Raw genomic sequence first — 20,941 nt, forward strand, 5'->3', positions numbered from 1 at the left:
TCCAAGCCCAGCCCTGCCTCAGTTTCCCTTCTGTACCCAGAGGGGGCTGCCTCTGCAGATCCCTCCAGCTCAGGGTCTCCAAGCCTAGCCTGTGCCTCAGTTTCCCTTTGCCCCCAGAGGGGGCAGCCTCTGCAGACCCCTCCAGCTCAGGGTCTCCAAGCACAGCCCTGCCTCAGCTTCCCTTCTGTACCTAGAGGGGGTTTCCTCTGCAGATCCCTCCAGCTCAGGGTTTCCAAGCCCAGCCCTGCCTCAGTTTCCCTTTGCACCCAGAGGGGGCAGCCTCTGCAGACCCCTCCAGCTCAGGTTTCCAAGCCTAGCCCTGCCTCAGTTTCCCTTCTGTACCCAGAGGGGGCTGCTTCTGCAGATCCCTCCAGCTCAGGGTTTCCAAGCCTAGCCTGTGCCTCAGTTTCCCTTTGCACCCAGAGGGGGCTTCCTCTGCAGACCCCTCCAGCTCAGGGTTTCCAAGCCCAGCCCTGCCTCAGTTTCCCTTCTGTACCCAGAGGGGGCTGCTTCTGCAGATCCCTCCAGCTCAGGGTCTCCAAGCCCAGCCCTGCCTCAGTTTCCCTTTGCACCCAGAGGGGGCAGCCTCTGCGGACCCCTCCCGCTCTCCCTCCCAGCTCCGGTTGAAGTCCATCCAGGGCACGTGCAGCCCACGCCCGGGGGCCGGTGACCTTGGTGAGGCGAGCCCGGCCTGGAGGCCCACCAGGCTGGGGCGTGGGCGGCTCCGGCTCCGGCTCCAGCCCCAGCCCCAGCCCCAGCCCCAGCCGCAGCCCCAGCCCCCGCCCTGGGCTGGCGGGCAAGGTTCGCCGGCTCGCTCCGCTCCTGCTCGGAGCCCGCGCGCCCCTCCCGGGCCATGCCCGCGCGCCGCGGGGCACCGCCTGCCGAGGGGCGGGGCCTGCCCTGCGCCGAGCACGCCGACCAATCAGCGGGCGCCCCTCATGAATAGGGAATGAGGCTGCGGCGGCCCGACAGCGAGGCCGCCCCGCCCCCTCGCTCTCATGCCCGCGCGCTCGCTCGCGCCCACTCTCGCCCACACACGCGCCGCCGGGGCCGCAGGACGAAGATGGCGACCGCCATGTACTTGGAGCACTACCTGGACAGTGAGTCCGCTCCTCGCCTGGGTCCGGGACGGGGCCGGGGCTGGAGCCCCACGGCGAGGCGCCCTGCCTCGCGCCGCTGGGGCTTCACGGGGCCTCGCGGCGGGGGCAGCGGCCCGGGCTCGGGAGGGCGGGGGCTCGCGGGGAAGGGTGGCCCCGGAGCGGGAGGGGGTCGGGGGGGAGGGGCGGGGTCGGGGGCGGCCGCGGGAGCGCGCGCGAGGGGAGGGGCGGCCGCGGGGGCGCGCGCGGGAGGCGGGAGGGCGGGCTCGGCGGGAATTAAGAGGTGCGTCACCTTCCCGCGAGGGGAGGGAGGGAGAGAGAGAGGGCGGGAGGCGGAGCGAGGTGACGTAAGTTGGGGGCGGAGCTCTGGCCACTATGGCGACCTGGGCGATCCTAGGCAACTTCGGCTGCGTCACTGTCCGCGGGACACGCCCTCCCTTGCTGTCTCTTGAGCTCGCCCCTCCCTCTGGCGGCTCCTGGCGCCCCCTGGCGAGTGGGGAGAGCACGCCGAGTCTAGAACCCCGGGGAAATCGCTGGGAGGCTCAGTCCATGGACTGGGAGCTGGGGGTCGGGGAATGTGCTAGGTCCGTGGGCCTAGAGCTGGAGGGGGAGCACGCTGGGCATCATGGATCTAGAGCTGGGAGAGCATGCTGGCCCCAAAGGGAGCTGGGAGAGGGTAGGTCTGTGATCTAGAGCTGAGAGAATGTTCTAGGCGTCTGAGATCTAGAATGCGGGGGTGGGGGGGAGCTTGGAGGGAGCTGGGGGATCATCTCAGGCTTCCGATTCAGAGCTTGGGTTCCTAGGCTCCCAAGATACCCAGAACACCTGGGCTGCCCTCCCCAGCCCGGGGCCTGGCGCCTTCCGCCATCCCTTGAACTGAATTCTAGAGCAGCGTTCCTCATCCCTCCCCCCACCCCTGCATAGAGGCCAGGTGTGGCGCTTCCCGGCTCCCTAGGGATCCGTCACACCGGAGGAGCCCGAGGACCAGAGGAACCTGCCCAGGGTCCGCACCTGGGATCTCGGAGGGTGCCTGCTGCCCCCAGACCCGTCTCCCCAGGAGCCCCCTCCCGCTCCTCCCTCTGACCCCTGTTGGGGCGCAGCCTCCCCGGGGGCGGCCCCTCCTTCTTTTGGCTCGTGTTCTTGGTGCCCAGCGGTGATTGTCGGCCGGCCCTGCGATATCTGAGGCTGTCCGCGGCCGGTGGCAGAGGTGCTCTTTACATCTGAAGGCGGGGACGTTGATGCTGGCAGTTTATTCTGAACAGCTGGCAGTAGCGGAGCTGATGGGGAGAGCCCGGGATTTGGAGCTGGACGGTCGTGGTCGGTTACTCCTTGTGGAGGGCCTCAGTCTCCTCGTCTGTAAAACGGGGGGGGGGGGGGCTGGACCAGATGACCTCTAACATCGCTGCTACCTCTAGACGTTTTTCCCCAACACCACGTTGCTTCTAAACTTCTGTTAACAGCATAGCATTCTCTCAGTCAACTAATTTCAAGTCATTTTTAACTGAGAAGAAATCATATATATATATATATATTTTTTTTTTTTTGGTGAGGCAATTGGGGTTAAGTGACTTGCCCAGGGTCACACAGCTAGTAAGTATCGAGTGTCTGAAGAAATCATATTTGTAAAGCCCTTAGCACAGTGCCCGGCACATAGTAGGATGCTTAATAAATGCTTATTCTCTCCCCCCCCCCACCTCTTCCCTTTCACATGAAAAGAATAATCCTTGGTAGGGTGCTTCCTGCATTATAAAGGGTAAGAAGGGGACGACCAGGGGACTTGTTTGCCTTTGTATCCCACCTCTTCAGTGTGGAGCAGGGTGTTCTGCACACTTGACTCTGGGTTGGGTGGGGCCCAGGGGCTGTTTGTGGGATAAGTACTTCCATGTGCTGGGGAGAGAAGGACAAAGAAGGAACAGGGCCTGCCTTCAGGAGGCTTCTCTTCATTCTGTCACTTCTCTCCTCTACAGGATGAGAGATTGGGACTCTGTAGTCCCAGCCCTCTAAGGGGGAGGGACCCTAAGGCCTTTTCCAGCTCTGAAGTGACTCTGATTTCCGGGCACATAGAGAAGATCCGACTCCAGTTTAGTTAGTTTACCTCAGGAGGGTCTGTAAAATGGGAAGAACTATGATATGAAAGAAACAGGATCATCCGCAGTTTGCTTGCAGCCAGTTTGGGGACACGATGCGTTATTTGAAAAGAGAGCGTATGTGTGTGGAGCTCTCGGTCGCTCTGTCACGCTTAGGGCGCCTGTGGCTTTGTCCGTGTTGTGGGTGTTTCCTTCACCGCCGCAGAGCCCCTCCTCTCTGTGACTTAGTCTTCAGGAATTCCTGGGGTCAGAGCACTCCTCCTCCCCCTGTGGCCAGCCCGGCCACGAGCCTCTGGACTGAAAACACACAGAGAGCTTACGGTCTGATGACGTCTCCGGGGAGAGCCCAGGTGTTGGATGCACCACAAGAAGCAGTGAGTGCAGAATAGCACTGTCAGAAAGGAGCTTCGCTGACGCGAAGGGGAGGGTGGTCACCGGAGGAGCGGCCTGAGCTTTCTCCGCGTTCCAGAAGACGTGACTCTGGGCTCCTTTGGTTCCCCTTTTCATCCCCTTCATTGTCGTCTCCTCTGCTCCTTCACATTTCCATAAACCACTGACATCTGGAGTGCGTCTGAGGTCTTGGACGAGGAAGCCGGGGGTCTACGTGGTTGTTCATTGGAGTGCTTGGGGAGAATGTTCCCTGTCACCTCAGAGCATTCGTGATGGCAAATGGGATGGACCAGGAGCAGTGTTTCACTATTGCCTTCACTCCCTTCCAAAAGCGTTGTAGACATCATTGTTTCTTTTTGGCACCATGAGCCTCCCCTCAGGTCTTTTAATCAGTTTTCGGTTCAGACCTCTTGGCCTCTAACTCTCTTGTCAGACTCTTCCTCATCTCATTGATCTCTTTTTCCTCTTTTTACATTCTGGGCATGTGCCTTTCTTTCTATCTTTCCTTGGGCTGCATCCATGTCTGCAAAGCGAAAATCCTGTTATCTATGAAAGGAGAGAGTTCAGTCCATTGAAAACATAATACTCATAATACCACAACATTGATACCCATCCGTTAGAAGCAAGAAAACATTCTGGTCTCCGTCACCTGTCCCTTTGTGCGTGCGCGGCCCCCCCCCGAAAAAAGACTGACCCATTTGTTTTCTTAGATTGCAGATTTTGTGCTGTGCTTTTGAGAAACATTTGCGCCCTTAATACCTTTGTGTTTCAGGTATTGAAAATCTTCCATGTGAACTTCAAAGGAATTTCCAGCTGATGCGTGAACTGGATCAGAGAACAGAAGGTGTGTTCAGGTACTCCAGTAAGCAGCCAGGATACCAAGAGACCCTCAGCTGCATGGTACTGAGCTCTCCTCAGGGGAGAGGGAGAGTTTAAAGGATGCCCTGATGGAGTGTGAGCTCCAGAGGGGCAGGGAATATGAAACCTCCTTTGTCACCATGAAGTTTAGTGACCGAGGCCGGCAGCGAAGGTTCAGCTCCTTGGGGTCCTCCTCCCCTCATTTCAGTCACCCCAGCTCACAGAAGCACCCATCACAACTTGAATTGTTGGAGGATTTGTCCATCATAAGGGAGGTGTGTTAAGGAAGCTTAATTTTTTTAAAAAAATCCCTTAGCTTTTAAAGTTGATTTTAACTTTTGCAAGTAAGACTTGGGAAATTTTTGCTTTTTGCCTTAATTTAACTTCTTTTCAACCTAGGCCCAAATCTTAGTCATTTGATATTATCAGAGTTTAGGTGACTTGGCATAGCGCGGAGGGGGCAATGTAGTGATTAGCCCTGGGTGGCTGAGAGAGTTGCCATGCACATGCGAGGCTGAAAGCCCTTGTTTGCAGTCCAGAGTGACAGTGGGAGGCGATGATGACTTGAAAAGTATCAGTCAAATTATGGATCAGTCACCAAACATTCCTTAGCCACCTCCCATGTGCCAACCAGACTCTCTGGTAGGTAGGCCAAAAGTGAGATTGGTCCTGACCCGAAGGGGTGTACGTTCTGTTGGGGGTGACGATGACACTTATCTGTGATGGTCACAAGGCCTGGACGGTAGGAAGAATTCACATGGCTTTAAGGAGAGTGTGTATGTGTGTATATGTATTTGTGTATGTATGTGCGTGTGTGTGTGTGTGTGTGTGTATGTGTTGGGGGGTGGGGGGGGGTTCCTAAAATGGCAAACATTTCTGGGATATTTCAGAATTAAATTTGTGAGTATTTGTGTTCAACCCTTTACTGTACAACGAGAATCAGGAACAGTGAGAGTGTAATGAAAAACAGTGGGATGGAAATTTGAGCTGAGAGGTGAAGATGTGAGAAAGGGACCAAGGGTCGGAAATGTTTAGTGAATTTTTGTCATCTCTTTGAAATAAAGGAGCAGCTGCTAAGAGCGTTGCTTCTGAGCAGGCGAGGGTAGTGAGGGGGCGGCCAGGCGCCAAAGTGCCCGGACCTCTGAGCTCAGCCGAGGCGCGGCCTGGTGGGGTGCGGCGCCTGTGCCGACCGGTCCGTCGCTCGCCATTTCTTTGTCAGACAAGAAAGCGGAGATCGACATCCTGGCAGCTGAGTACATCTCCACGGTGAGGAACCTGTCTCCTGCGCAGCGTGTGGAGCACCTGCAGAAGATCCAGAGCGCGTACAGTAAATGTAAGGAGTACAGTGACGACAAGGTGCAGCTGGCCATGCAGACCTACGAGATGGTGAGGCCGCGCCGCGGGCGCCACGAGGTGCCGGGAGGAGTGTCTGTTCTTACGTCTGTGGTTCACTTTGCACCTCTCGTTTGTCAGGCTTCCTAAGCACACAGACTTTTTCTTACACTTGGCTTTTATGTGACAAAGTCCAAACATCAAGAAATCCTCAACTTAATCTGAATGAAGTGTGCTCCTTCACTCAGGGAGACTTTTCCCTTAGAATTTTTCAGTAAATTCCAATTCTTGGTCGAGAAGATTACATAGGAACAATTCTTCCCTTTGTTTTTTTAAACAATTCTTTCTAAACAATTGTTACATTTATTATCATTACTATTATTATTTTTTTCATCAAGGCAGTCAGGGTTAAGGGACTTGCTCAAGGTGACACAGCTAGGACGTGTCAGGGGCCTGACGCTAGGCTGGTGCTCTGTTCACTGTGCCAGCCGGCTGCCCCCGTTAACATTTAGTTTGTCGTAACTGTGCTCACACTTGCCCGTGCTGTGAAGTAGTGAGCCCTCGGCACCAGTTTACAGTAACGAGGCATCTCTGGGAGCCGTTCCCTTGGCGGACCCAGAAGGTCTCGTGTTTCTCCTGTGGGGCAGCCCTGGGGCAGGTGTGGCCCTTCGGTAGTGACCCCCCAGGAGGAGCAGCCCTGTTTGTGTCATTGGCTTCATCTCTTGGGCTAATTGACTCCTACCCATGCTGTGTTCACTGTGAATCACACTTATTCGGGTCCTGTTGTGCCTTCAGTCTCTAGTCTGGCCTCTGTGGAGGCACCAGGTGCTTCTCATCTTGCCATTTTTTTAGGCTCTTGTCTTTTTAAGCACACACAGTGACTTCGTCTTTAGTCTTTCACCAGCCTTGCCCACCTCTTGCATCTGCTCCCGGGGGTCCCACTGCTTATTTATCCTGATGGCTATCGCCTTTTAAGAGAGGGCCCAGTAATGGAAAGGGGAGTCATACATGAACTTGGCAGTGGGCGTCTTACTCAAGGACAGCCATGCAAACTCTAAAGGCCTCTTGGCCTAGCTGACAGAGGGCTGCAAACATGGTGGCTGGGAGCAAGTCCACAGGTTACAGAGGGGGTCCTGGGTTGGTTGGAGGAACCATGGGCCCATGTGAGCCTGGTCCAAGGCTCCCTGACATGTTTCTTGCTGGACCTTGGTGGTGTGTGGGATCTGTCTGGTCTCATGCTCCAGAGTGACCTTTGTGTGTGTACTTTTGTGCAGGTGGACAAACACATTCGCCGCCTGGACGCGGATCTCGCACGCTTTGAAGCTGATCTGAAGGAGAAGATGGAAGGCAGTGATCTGGAGAGTTCGGGAGGAAGAGGCCTGAAAAGTAAGCCCAAGGATGCCACTCCTCGGGGGGTTGGCCGTGCGTTCAGAAGCCGCGGTAATCACTTGTACCAATGCTGTCTTTCAGAGGGCCGGGGCCAGAAGGAGAAAAGAGGCTCCCGGGGTCGCGGGAGGCGCACATCGGAGGAGGACACTCCAAAGAAGAAGAAACTGAAAGGCGGGTAAGCTGTGCACCTTGCTCTTGCATCCCGGGCGTCTGTCTTCAGTAGTGTGCTGTGGTCGTGTGAGCCAGTGCGGATGAGTTGCACGAGCCTGAGGCTCCGCAGAAGCCCTGGGCTGGGCGGGGATGTCGAGGGCACCGAAGCCACGCTGCCTGAGGGGCATGGAGGCATCGGGCAGAGGCTCTCCCCCTTTCCTTGTGGCCAACAGGTGCCCTGGACAGGCAGATTGGGAGCTTGCTGCATGGCCAGACCCGGGTGGTCTGCTAGGTAGTGGTCAGCGCGGAGGGAGGCTGGGGCTGAGCTTGGCACTGCCCTCTGGAATATTTTTGCAGGAGACCCTGGTGCCTATTGAGCACATGACACAAGGCCAGGGGGGTAGCTGGATGGTGGGATTGTGGCACCTTAGAGTGAAGGGAACAAATTCAGAAAAGGAAATTAAATCAGGTTACGCACAAGGGCTCTTCAAGGAGACTGGTAAAGAGAGATTTGTTTGGGAAACATCTGGGCATTTTCAGGGTTCCCAGGTTCCCTCGGGGTCACAGTGTGACGGTGACCTCAGCTCATGGAGGCGCAGGCTGCACTGAGATGCCGGGGATGGGCCGCCTTTCTGCGTGGCCAGACCACACGGGGAGCGTGGGGCTTAGTCGGTGGCATTGACCCTGAGGAAAGACAGTCGTCAGCTGGGAAGTGTGTTGCCAAGGGTGGCCAGTCTGGTGAAGGGCCCCTGGAGAATGGACTTTGTGGGTGCCATGATGGTGGCTCCACACGCTTGCAGGGCCGTTTGGTAGAAGAGGGATTGGACTTGGTCTGTTAAGCTCCTGTGGCTAGGCCTGGGCTCATTTGAGCATTTGGCCTCAGGTGGAGGGGAAGACTGTCTCTGAGGGCAGCAGTGGGGCTGCCCTGGGAGCTGGGGAATCCCTGCTTGTTAGCCAAGGGCAGAGGGATGGTGCTGAGGGCATCCTTCTGTGTATGAATCAGATGAGGTCCATGGTGGCATAGAGTGGGTGCCTAATAAATGTTTGTTCTCTCTTCTTCAAGGCCTCTGAGGTTTCCTCCACCTCTGGGCCTCTGTGGTTCTAGTTGAAAGAACCAGGAATGTGTAGCCTAGAGGGGAGAAGGCTTGGGGTGGCGGGACTGTGGGGAGAATCTTTTCCGATAAGGGTTGAACCAGAGCGTCCTTGGGCTTTCTTCCAGCTTGGAAATTCCGTGTGATTCTCTGTGCCCTCTTTCCCCAAGGACTTAAGGGAAAATCCTACAGAAAAGGGACTTAATTTGGTTGGAGCAGTAGCAGTAGGTTGAAGTTTGAGGGGTGAGCAGAATCTGCTTCACTTATTGTTTTTTTTTTTGGTTTGTTTTTATTTTTATTTATTTTTTGGTTCACTTATTGGGAGAACCACATGATGGCTGGAGCACACGTGGCAGGCTGGGCCGCCCGATCCCTCATCTGGTCCCTTTGATGACGCGCTAGTGGGGCTGGCTGGTGGAGCCGATGATCCTGGGAGAGGTCTGGACCGACTCGGGGGCTGGGGGCTTCTGGAACCTGGCTGATGGAGCCCGTCATCTCATGTTTAGGGAGGGGGAAGGGTTCAGTTTGGCGGCCTTGGCATGCGGAAGAGGAGAGGACCGGGCTCATGGTTGTTTCAGCGGGGCTGGATTTTTGGTGTCTGGAATGGCATTGAAAACAGCATCAGGGCCTTTGAGAAGTAGACATCCTCACCCCTAACCCTGGGTCCTTTCTTTTAGAATGTGACTTGCCCTGCCTCAAGGCTGAATTTTTTTCAATCACGATTTTGGATTGTAAGCTGTCAGGTGTCATGTATAGGCCATTAAAAAAAATGGGAAGGCCAGTCCTCTTCTGAGTTTTATTTTATTGTAGTGTTAGCAGAAGGTAAAGTAGTTGGGGTAACCCTTCTGTCTGACTGAGAGCTTGGAAGATTGGCCCTCGGCCTGATTGCCCAGTCCTACTTTCTGGGCGTGATTCTCCCTTTCAGGTTTAAGAGAAGTGCCCCCTTCTCCTCCCCCCACCCCAAGCACTGAGGGGAGGGGAGGCATGTGAGCTTCAGGGGTGCAGGTCTGTGAGTCTGCTGTTGGGACAACGACCACTCCTGGCCCCGCCACTGCCCGGGAGGCGAGGAGATTGGGCCATCTCCAAAAGGCAGGGCCGGAGGGCAGAACAGCCCTGGGCAGTCAGGGGGCAGCCTGGGTCAGCATGGGGATGAGTAGTGGACCCAGGTGTGATCATCTAGGGGGGCAAAGAGGCAGAGATGGGGATTCAGGCAGAAGACATTCCGGGGGTCTGGGAGACCCCAGGCAGATAGGGTGGAGCTCTGAGGAGCCGGCGCCATTGCGTGTTTCCCAGGTAAGTGGGCTCTCCTTTCCTGCCCTGGCTCCTGTTCAGTCAGCGAGGGAGTAGAGAGATGTAGGCGTGCTGCTTTCCCCAGGCTGGTCCTTGGTCGGCTCACAGGGAGCCCGGCAACACTTTATTCTGAATCTGCTGATCTTTAAAGGGCTTTTGGCTGCAGAGTGGGGCTGGTTAGATGGTGCTAATTGGAAAAACTGAACTCGGAAAATGAAAGAGCTGTGCTCTCATGGCCCTTACAGGGCTGCTTCCTAATTCTGTCATTGCCTTGGATTTTTATTAAACACAAGAGTAAATTTACTTTGAAACTTGGTAATCGCAAGTGATTCGATGTGCTTGTTAAGAATCCTCTAAAACTTGTAGTTCTCAGGACTTATGGGCGAGGGCGTCTTTGGGCCGGGCGTCCAGAGACCAAATAAGAAGCTTGGGGTGGGGGGGGGCCCAGGAAGCGGTGGGGGAGGGAAGGGAGCTGGTCCTGTGGTCTGAATACGCTGGTGCTCTCTCTGGGCTCCTTGGGTCTTGCTCTGTCTCACCTAGGTCGGAGTTTGCCGAAACCATCCTCTCGGTGCACCCCTCAGACGTCCTGGACATGCCTGTGGACCCCAATGAACCCACCTACTGCCTCTGCCACCAGGTGTCCTATGGAGAGATGATTGGCTGTGACAACCCGGATGTGAGTAGCTGGCGCGGGGCTGGGGCGGGGCTGATGTAGATGGAAGCAAGGCCCTGCTGACGCCGGCCCCTGTCTTCTTCCCCTGACAGTGTCCCATTGAGTGGTTTCACTTTGCTTGTGTGGATCTCACCACGAAGCCCAAAGGAAAATGGTGAGTGAGTGGGTGGGGGCAGCATGCTGCTGGTGCCTGGCCTGCCCGGGCCCATGCTTGGCGGCGGCGGCCCTCCAGGTCTAGAGCATGCAGGTTTGGGTCCCAGTTGCAGCGATAGGAGGGCAGGCTCCTGGCTGGAGAGGCAGTGTGGCCTAGTGGTCAGGGTGCTGGGCTTAAGTGAGCTTATTACCTGCCCCTCCGAGTCACCCTGCTGCACACCAGATACTTGCTGGCTCCTCATGCCTGCTCGGCTCCTCACTCAGGAGCTTGCTGGCTGCCTCTGATGTCATTGGCAGAGAGGTGACAGTTTGGGCAGCTGCAGGGGCTTCTGGGAGAGGGCCAGGGCCCTTGGGGGGAGTGAGGCTTGGAAAGGCTGTGCTTGTCTCTCCCAGGTAGTCAGGACAGCCGCGTGTGCCCTCCTGGGGCCCCAGCCAAGCGTGCGTTTCTCTTGGCAGGTTCTGTCCTCGCTGCGTTCAGGAGAAGAGGAAGAAGAAGTAAGGAAGACCCAGAAGGACCAGTTAATACCTTCCTCCCTTACTGTTGTAATAGCTTACCTTTATTTTTAAACTACCTTATCGTTTTGGTCTGGTGTCGGCCAGTTGTAATTCTTGGTATTTCAAAACAAAAAGCAGAAAACCAGCTCTCTTTTACAGGGAGAGATTTTTGTAGGTAAATTTGCCACAGGGACTTTGTTTTCCTTCCTTTTTCACCTGGATTCCCAATAGCACTGAACTGGGCAGTAACACTTTTACTCTTCAAATGGGGTGTTTGCTAATTAGGCATCAGGAAACATGGGGCAGCCACAAGAAGTCTGTGGCCATGACACGAATGCCCCCTTTGGCACCCTAGTGCCCGCCATCACTTGGGAAGCGTAGATGTGACTCTCTGTAGAGGTGGCGGAGCAGCCCCGGCTGCTAGACAGTGAGGACACCCTCCACCAACTCACGTGTCCACAGGGGCTGGTGCATCTCCTCAGCTCCGATTCTGAAGCCAGTGACTGTGTTTACTTGTGGTAAGGGCCTCTCTCCTGCGCCCGCCAGCTACGCTACGGGTCTTAGGGTTCTTACCGTTAGGAAGTAATTTCTGCTTTATTGTGCACTGCCCTGTTGGTTTGAATTTCCACTCCTTCCCTCTCACGAGGGCTGTACTCACCTGTTCTGGAGCAAAGTGGGTTTTCATTAGCATGGAGGCTCTCGGACCTGCTGATGACCCATTTCTCTGGAAGTTCCTCAAGTTTTTACTGTGAAGACAAGCTTAGTGTTTTAGCATGAAGATAGTGGGGTCTGATGTGTTTTATGAAGTGAAAGTCCAGTCTGCTAAGACCTGGCTTTATATCTGATTTATGTTGCACACTGTTAGAGCTGTATCCAAGGGGTTCAGATGATCGAAGACGACGTGTAGATTCCTGTAATTCTGCCGCAGCTCGGCAAGGAGCTGTTGGCCCGGCTGGGGGAGACTTCTTACTGATCGGCGTTCACCACAAGCCCATCGTGATGATCCTTTGAGTGAGATTGTAAATGAGCACTTCCGTGTCTGGACATTTGTTCTGCTACTTTTGAGATGCCTAGAAAGACAGACGGGGTTGGAATTCTGGTAATACTCTGAGCACCCCAGAAACCCTTAGCATGGAGCCAGAGGGGTTAAAAAGGAAATAGAAGAGGAGGGAAGGAAAAAATGCTTTCTTCTTAGAATCTGGTCGGTCTGATTGAGGACTGGAATTCTAACGAAGAAGGAGGGTCCCTCGGAAACACGCCGTTGAGGTGCGTTCACTGCTGTCACCTGTGATTCTCCCTCTCGAAGGGGCTGGGCCACGAGGGAAGCCAGGAGCACTGCCGGCCTTGTCACCTAGTTCATTTTTAGTGAGTGAGGGTGGCGAGAACCTCAGACACAAAGATACTATTAATCATTGGCAGAGTGAATCTGATTCTCCTGAGAGTTCTCCCATTCTCCCGCATCCAGGCTACCTTCTGTTTGAGGCCTTTGTGTTTCTGACAGAAAGTCATGCCAAGGATTGTGGTGTTTAAGTCATTGAATCGTGGTGTTTACACTCTGACTTTTTGTCCAGGCTTTAGGTTTGAGCCTTGAGCATTTTCAGTTCTTGGAAAAGAGGGATCAGGCAGCTGCTCCCCCCTCCCTCTCCTGCAGGGTCAGATCTGTGTTTGGAACCCACTGCTCTGGGCTCTTGGGGAGTGGCCTGGGCAAAGGCCTGCGTGGCCGTCCTTCCCTTCTGGCCCAGGGCAGGCAGCCACTTACTCTGTTCTGTGATTCATTGAATGCTTCATCTACTCTAGTCAGTTGCTGTGCTGTTGAAAAGCAGGGAAAAAAGTAGTAGAAATTATGGGGAAAATATTTTTCTAGATTTTCTTCCCAGTATGTATGGTGAAATCTGTAAGTACAGTAAATTTGCAGTAAAAGAATTTCTGCTGATTTCTTAGTAGCCAGTTAAATAGTGTACTTCTTTGGTCTTTGACCACATGGTAGACAGTGTTTTGCTTATTAGTGTAGGGTTTTGGGGACTTAGTAATCAGCATCTGGGGGCTTGTGATCTCACGAGAAAGCAGTTCTCATTGTCCCGTTCTGGGGAGGCTCTCTGCCTCGAGGATTCTGCTTTGCATCGTCACCAAAATGTGAGGCAAACAACTTTGGAGCAAACGGACAGAGAGTGGAAGAGAAAAGGCCCCTCAGTAGTCTCTGAACTAGAGCGGGTGTGTCTGTCTGACCAGTCTGATGGGGTAGATGATCCCATCCCTGGGGTGGGCCTGCACCTGCAGGATTCTCCCCATCCCTCCTAGTCCTCTAAGGTTAGACCTAGCCCGGTTTTAGGGGGCGGGGCTCCCAGGCCAGTTCTGCCTGTCCCTAAAGTCTGTCTCCTGTAGGCTGGGAAGAGCCTTGGTCTCCTTGGTCTGCTGCAGTCCAGGGCTGCTTTTGAAGGTTGGGGCTGGACTGTGAATGGTTTGAGGACGGAGGCTGGGTCTTAGGCAAGCTTTGGATCTCCCCCGGCACAGTCCCCTGCACATGCTTAGTGCTAAATAACTGTTTGTTGATTGAAATGAATGCATTTTGAATGTCCCAGACTATTTAATCCCACAGTTTATGACACTGTATATGAGCCAGGTATAATGTATTATCCATATTTTTTTGTGCTTATTTGCAAGTAAAAACTATAGTCTATTCAGAAGAAAAGTCAGAACATTTCAGGAGTTGATTTTCCCTTCCTTGATGCTTAGATTATTAGAGTTAACACTTTTAGAACAATTCTTCTGTTGTCTACTGGGAGAAAACATGCTGCATTTTAAAAACCAAGCATTTGTTTCATCGAGTCCCATAAACCTGTGTTTGTCTGTAGTGGAATTGCTGGCTGGAGCAAGCCCCTTAGAAACTGACCCCTTGGAGGCAGCTTAGGAGCTCCTGAATCCAGAAATGCAAAGCTGGGCCTCCTTCACGCCGCTTGCGGTTCCAGCTGTGGGCGGGCGGGCCAGTGCGAGGAGGGGGGAAGGTTGGGGGGGAAAACAGTCTCCCAGCAAGTGCCCAAGAGGCTTCTCTCTCCTAGAAAAAAGGGACCATTACTAGTCAGTCACAGGCTCAGACTTCATTGTTTTGTTCTTTCTCTGTGACCTCTCAGAGCGTATCATGTCGTCAGCACAGGAGCAGGGCCGGCTTTAATGCCGGCCAGAGAGCAGCTTTCTCTGCTCCACGGAGGGTGGGGATGGGGAGTGGGCAGGGACTCCGTTTTTTCTCTTTCCTTTTAAGCAAAATGAAGAATTTTAATTCTGGGCATTGGAAAGTTTCATGGTTTCCTAGGTTTTTAGTGTTCCAGGGTTTGCAGTTTGATCACCTTTGCGAAAAGGATTGAAAAACTGGGGAAATCTAAGATGGTTCTAATTCACTCAAGGTTACAAAGATGTTTTTTCCACATCCATGTGTATTTCGTGTCTTCAGCTTTACCACATTTCATCCAAAAAAGATGATGATGCAGCTTTAACATGAATGTTACATTTTATTTTCAAAGGAAATATGTTCCCTTTGTAAATGGAAGAGAATATTGTAAATCTTTTTATTAAAAATAATGTAAAGTAAAGATGTATATCTGTATTTTTGGATCATGTTATAGATAATGGATATATTGTTTAATAAATAAAAAATATTTTTGGGAACAAAACCAAGTTTGAGAGCACATCGTTTCAGGGACCTGGGGTCAAGTTTCAAAGCTGTGTGCGAGGTAACCTTTGCACCTTGGGGCACTACCTTCCACACAGGCCTTTGTCTTACCTCTCCCCAGGTGCTCGGGCTGTCTAGAGCCCACCCTTGGCTTGTTCTTAGGGAGTCCTGGGTCAAAGGCTTCGTCTGAACTCGTGGCACAAGCCCCCTGGGCTCCAGGCCTGGCTTGTTCGCTATCTCCATAGCGTCTGTATGGAAGACAGGGTCCTCTTCGTCAGCCTTCCTTGCCTCTAGGAATGGAAGATGGTGGTGCCCAGTGGTGTCAACTCGGAAGCGGAGACCGAGGCCTCCAGCCGTACATAAGGATCCCTGTGGGCCACACACGGTGACTTAGAAACCACACATGAACACGAGCTATAGTCCATTACACCTTGTGTGTTTTGTTACACGTTTCCTGGCTTCATTTTAGTCTGGATCTGGCCCCACCCGGACAGGGATGGGGGGAGTGATGGGGACCATGGGCAGCGTTTGGCACCTCTGCTATTGCCATTCAAACCGACCGACCTTATAGCCTCAGCTGTAAGGAAAGGCAAGGAGTTGGGAAAGCCCCATACAAGTGAAGGAGGTCACAGTATCCCAGGACCGTGGCCCCTCGCTGAGCCTAGCCTGCCTGGAAGCTTTTGGCGGGCGCTGTGCTTGGCAGTATTTGAGGTAGCTCCTGCTTCTAGGCAGATTAGTTAGAGCGCAGAGAATGTAGGTTGGAGGTCCAGCCTCACCGGCTCAGACCCGCTCTCTGATTTCCCGAGAGTGGAGGATGTTGAGGTTTTGGAAGGACCTGTTTTTACAAAATGCCCACAAAAGCCATAGGCGTGATCAGAACAAGCCATTTCTGCTGTTTGAATTTGTTTTTGTAACTCCACTGGGCCCAGCATTACTGGACTTACCCTAGACTTGGAGCTGGAAGGGAGATGATGTCAGCTAGCTCTGTGACTTACCCATGTCACAGAGCCTCTATGTCTAGTCAAGAAACCTGGGCCGTGGGTGCACTTTTCTGCCAGGCCCTAGGCGAAGTGCTGGGGACACGAGGAGAGCCAGAAGCAAGCCAAGCCCTCCTGGAATTCCCATTCTAGTGGGGAAGACTGGAGCGCCAAAGGCTTCTGGTACCACGTGCCATCACTGCGGAGCCTGGGGGCTGAGGCGAGGGAGAGCATTCCTGGTGTGGTGCACAGCCAGGGGAAATGCCTGGAGGCTGGAAATGGAGCGTAGGGGGCCTGGAGTGGAATACGCGGAAGGGAAGCGAAGTAAGGCGCACGAAGGCTCGAAAGGCACGGGTGGGAGTGGGCGATGCACGCCAGACGATCGTGGAGGTGACGGGACTCCGCAGGCCCGAGTTTGTCCGGTGACCTGGTAGTACCTGAGCATTGGCAGCTGAGTGGAGGATGAAGCGGGGAGGGGCTTGTACCAGGCAGACCAATCGCTGCCCAGCGCAAAGGGCTACCTCCAAACCTGCGGTGCCCCTCCTCCTGCATCCAGCTGGGCATGTGGGTGCCAGGTGGGCTTCTCCACCGGGCGGCCCGCCCGCTCCCTGAGGGTCAACATCAGTGAGCGTGTTCTGGTGACCCCCTCTACCATCAAGAAAGCCGCGGCGCCACTGGGGGTGGAGGAAGACGAGCATCTGGGGGGCGGGGCCGAAACTGTGGGAGCTGAAGAGGGAGGAGGTAGGGGGCCGGAATAGGGGGTGGGGTTGGGGCTGGACGGCGGATTGGGCAAGCACCTAGGGGTGCTAGGCTGGGATTTAATAGGGGAGGGGCGATCTAGGGGGCTGGTCTGAGGGGGCGTGGCTGGGCGATGGGAGGCGAGATTGGGTGGGCGACTTTGTGAGGGGAGGGGCTGAGCTAAGGGAGCAGACCTCCTTGCTTGCTATGCGCTCCCGGGATAGGAAGGCTCTTGGGGTTCAGGCTGGGCCTGGGGGAGGGGGCCAGGGGTGGTTGGGGGCGTGGCCCAAGGGGAGGAGCTGAGAGAGCCGAGGTGGGGGTGGCGAGGATAGCTAAGTGGGCCGGGTGCTGGCTGCCCTCTAGTAGTCAGTTACTCGGTCCACAAGCACGGCTTAAGTGCCCTCTGGGGGCCAGACCCGGGGGCGAGCGCGACCCCGGGGAAGCTGCCTCTGCCCTCCTGAAGCAGACAGCCTAAGGAGGGGAACCCCACTCCCCTATCTAGGGACGCCCCCAAAGGCACAAAGCAAAGACGCAGCAATCCGGGGTCTTCCGTCGCGGACCCAGGACCCGGGCGGGCGGGGCGGGGCGGGGCGGGGCGTGGACAGAGCTTGGAGGGAGGCCAGGTGAGGGGGCAGGGCCAGAATCCACTCTGACCGGGCGGGGCGGGGCCGGGGGCGGGGCCGGGGCCGGGGCCGGGGGCGGGCCCGGGGCGGGGCCGGGGCGGGCGGAGTGAAGAGTGAGAAGTGCGCAGGCCCCGGCCCGCCCCCCGCGGAGGCTCCAGCGTACCCCAGCGTCCGGGACCCTGGAGTGCCGGCGGACCCGCGTCTCGGGCCCAGGTAAAGGCCTCGATCGGGGGACTGTGCACAACACGCGAGAGAGGGTCCTCTCGCCCGCACCTGCCACCCGGACTGTCTGGGCTGCTGGCGCCTTGGGGGGCCCGAGCAGCGCCCTGCTCCTCTGTGGGCCTCAGTTTCCTCTCCCAGCTCCTTTCCTGCTCCTCTGCTTATGGGTGGGGGGAACTGTGTGGCTACTCTATCTCCCCCCCCCCCCCGCTCCCACCACCGCCCCCCGCTCCCACCACCGCCCCCCGCCGCGTCCCTGAGCCGGAGGACTACCTCTGCCTTAGGCTCTGGGTTCAAATGTCACCTCTGTTTCCCAAGTGCTGTGTGGTCCAAGGGTAGGAACAGGCACTTTCCAGAGGAAGAATTCCAAGCTGTTAATAGCAAAATAAAAAAAGTACCACATCAGGGATCATCAGAGAAATGCAAATTAAAACCACTCTCACCTCCTCAATTTGGCAAAGTTGACAAAAAAGGAAAACGACAGATGTCGGATGGGGCTTCGGGAAAACGGGCAGACTGATAGACACAGTTCTGGGAGGTTTTGGAACTATGCCCCCGACTTGTTGTACTGGGCATACCGTCTGGGCCAGCGATGCCATTGCTAGGTCCGTGCCCCAAAGAGGTAAAAGAAAATATTTATAGCAGTTCTTTTTGTGGTGACAAAGAACTGGAAACTGAGTGAGTACCCATTAATTGGGGAATGGCTGAACAAGTCGTGGTATATGAATGTGATGGAATGCTATTGTGCTGTAAGGAATGGAATAATGAAGAAAGAATTATAATAAATAATAACAAATTCCCAGAGAAACCTGGAAAGACTTGAATGAACTGACATAGAGTGAAGTGAGCACAACAGTTTGTACATTAATAACATTATTGTAAAGACGGGTCTTGGAAGGACTTTCACAAGGACCAACCCATAACCCGAACCTCCCAACCGAGAGGAGAAAGTACTGTACAGAATGAGACCTTTTGGGGGACATGGCCAATGAAGGAATTTGTTTTGCTTTAGTATACATGTTTATTACTGGGATTTTTTCTTTATTTCTCTCAATGAGGGGATGAAGAGAAGGCAAATGTTCATGGATTGAAATCTTTTTTTTTTAATGAAAACCCTCCAACAAATTCCACCTCTGACATTGCCTGTGTGGCCTTGGACAACTGGCTTAATCTCTCTGGGTCACATTTTCCTCCTCTGAGAGATGAGGCGATGGGGGTGGGGTTGAATTAGATCTGGCTGAGGTAGCTTCCTGCTGTAGATCTCTGCCATTTATGATGGGGCGTTTTATTCCACCTTCCCAGTGCCTAATTACTATGGGATGATGAAGATAATAATAATGATGATGACAACCACCACCAATGTTTCTGTAGCACTTCAAGGTTTCCCAAGCATTGCCCATGCATTCTTTCATTTGAGTCTCACCATTTTTTTAGGTCAGTCAACGATCAATCGCTTATTAAGTACATATTGTACTCCAGACACTGTGGTACAAAGAAAGGCAAAAATAAGGTCTGGGCTCCCAAGGAGCTCACCGGAAAGGTGGAAACAACAAACAAACAACTATGGACATGCAAGGTCTATACCGAGTAGATGGTGTGGGTGGGTGGTGGCAGGAAAGACTTCCTCCACGACGGAGTTGAACTGAGTGCTTGGAAGCCAGGAGGCCGGGGTAAGGAGGGAGAAGATTGCAGGGGCCCGGGGAGCCCTTATTGAAAAGGCAGAGCGTTGTGGGCACCGTCCAGAGCTGGGACTGTCTTCTGTGAAGAGCAGCCAAGAAGTGTCGCGGATCGTCAGGCAGTAAAGGGGAATGATGTCTAAGAAGGCCGGAAAGATAGGAAGGGGCCAGTTTGGGAAGGGCTTTAAAAGGCAAGAGGGAATTTTGTGTTTACTGCTGGAAGGAGGAGGGAGCAAGTGGAGTCTTCTGAGCAGGCAGGCCATTCTCCAGTCCAATGAGGCACCTCGGGAGGTAGCCCCCTTGATAGATTACAAATTTTCATGGACTACTTAGTAGGTCTACTTTTAGCGGCTTCAACCGTGGGTTTTTGTTTTTCGTAAGGGTATGTGTGCTGACTAGGGGCTTTTCAACAAGGAGCTGATTCTCTCCCCTTATATTGCAGAGCAACCATGGCAGTCCCTTGCCTTTTCCCACGGCATCCTGCTTGGCGTCTGGGGGTCTTTATGAGATGGTGTGTGAATGGCCACAAGCGAACACTGGTGGGAGTGACTGGGCCCCCCCCCCTTTTGGGGGTTGAGCAAAAAGGCACCTCCAGAGCCTGCAGCTTTGGGAATGGCAGGTTTGTTAAAGCCCTCCACCAGCGAGATTTCTGCGTGACCGCGGCCGGTGCCCAGGAGGTGATGCTGACCTGTGACCGGTATCCTGTGCGGAGGCTGCCTTTCGCCAAGGTGTCTGAAGAGGACTTAGAATTCTTTGAACGCGTTATTCCTGGCCGAGTCAGCACAGATCCTGACGAGCTAAGGCCTGTGAATGTAGACTGGCTCAAAATGGTCCGAGGTCAGTATCATGGTCATTTGTTAATATCCAGTGGTTTCTGCATGAGCTTGGCAGCCAGGGAAAAGCCTTCAGAAGGTACACTTATACTTTTACACCCCAGGGGAGCCAAGCAGGATAAATTGTTTCCTTTTAAAGGTTTTTTGTTTTTTTTTGATGAGGCAATTGGGGTTAAATGACTTGCCCAGAGTCACACAGCTAGTAAGTGTTATGTATCTGAGGCTGAATTTGCGCTCAGGTCCTCCTGACTCCAGGGCCAGTGCTCTATCCACTGTTCCACATAGCTGCTACTGTTTCTGTTTTGATAGCCTGGCAAAAAGGCACTTGGTTGGCAATGGGAATGCTAGGAAGCAGGTGAGGACAGCTAAGGGGCTCCATAGTGCAGAGTTCAAATGCGGCCTCATACACTTAGGAGCTGTGTGACCCTGGGCAAGTTACTTAACTCTGTCTGCCTCAATTTCCTTATCTGTCACATGAGCTAGAGAAGGAGATGGTAAACCACTCCAGTATCTTTGCCAAGAAAACCCCAAATGGGATCACAGAGAGTTGGACAGGTCTGAAATGACTGAACAACAACAATTCTGTTGCACGTGTACTTTTAAACAGAGCATGCTTTGGCAAAGTGTTAATTGGTGGGGCTGGCACTAATCAGTCTTTGTTGATTGTTTGGTTGATAGTATACTTTATTCCTTTTTTAAAATCAACCAGTTAATTAATGTTTAGTTTCCAACATTCATTTCTATAAGATTTTGAATTCTGAATTTTCTCCCCCTTCCGAAGACATCATGCAATCTGATACAGGCTATACATATACATTCATATTAAACATGTTTCCACATTAGTCATGTTGGAAAGGAGAATTAGAACCAAAGGGAAAAATCACAAGAAAGAAGAAACAAAAAAAAAAGAGAGAGAAAATAGTCTGCTTTGATCTGCATTCAGATTCCATAGCCCTTTCTCTGGATGTGGATACCATTTTCCATCATGAGACCTTTGGAGATGTCCTGGATCCTTGCATTGCTAAGAAGGGCTAAGTCTATCAATATTAGTCATCAAACAACGTGGCTGTTAACTGTGTACAATGTTCTCCTGGTTCTGCTCATTTCACCCAGCATCAGTTCATATTAATCTTTCCAGGTTTTTTCTGAAGTCTGCTTGCTCATCATTTCTCATAGCACGATAGTATTCCATATATTCATGTACCA

The 20,941-nt window shown here is 53.6% G+C and overlaps 2 protein-coding genes across 3 annotated transcripts in view; both read left to right on the top strand.

The window, feature by feature from the left end:
- The first annotated feature begins 1,024 nt into the window (after positions 1-1,024).
- On the top strand, positions 1,025-14,624 carry ING5 (inhibitor of growth family member 5). Its single transcript, XM_027875965.1, has 9 exons — positions 1,025-1,100; positions 4,347-4,418; positions 5,652-5,818; positions 7,039-7,150; positions 7,235-7,328; positions 10,225-10,360; positions 10,450-10,511; positions 10,967-11,005; positions 11,871-14,624. The coding sequence occupies exons 1-9, from the start codon at positions 1,064-1,066 to the stop codon at positions 11,893-11,895; spliced, it is 744 nt and encodes a 247-aa protein (XP_027731766.1). The 5' UTR covers positions 1,025-1,063; the 3' UTR covers positions 11,896-14,624.
- A 2,536-nt stretch (positions 14,625-17,160) lies between these two features.
- Positions 17,161-20,941, top strand: part of D2HGDH (D-2-hydroxyglutarate dehydrogenase) — a 34,150-nt gene continuing 30,369 nt past the window's right edge. The window contains exons 1-2 of one of the 2 annotated variants that reach the window (XM_027876168.1): positions 17,161-17,220; positions 19,345-19,739. In XM_027876168.1, the coding sequence (XP_027731969.1) occupies positions 19,352-19,739 (388 nt within the window). In that variant the 5' untranslated portion in view covers positions 17,161-17,220; positions 19,345-19,351. Of the gene's footprint in view, positions 17,221-19,344; positions 19,740-20,941 lie in introns of those variants that run through there. The other variant, XM_027876169.1, reaches the window with a different exon arrangement.

Source organism: Vombatus ursinus, unplaced genomic scaffold, assembly GCF_900497805.2.
Source record: "Vombatus ursinus unplaced genomic scaffold, bare-nosed wombat genome assembly UNPS02014810.1, whole genome shotgun sequence".
NCBI classification, from domain to species: Eukaryota; Metazoa; Chordata; class Mammalia; order Diprotodontia; family Vombatidae; genus Vombatus; species Vombatus ursinus.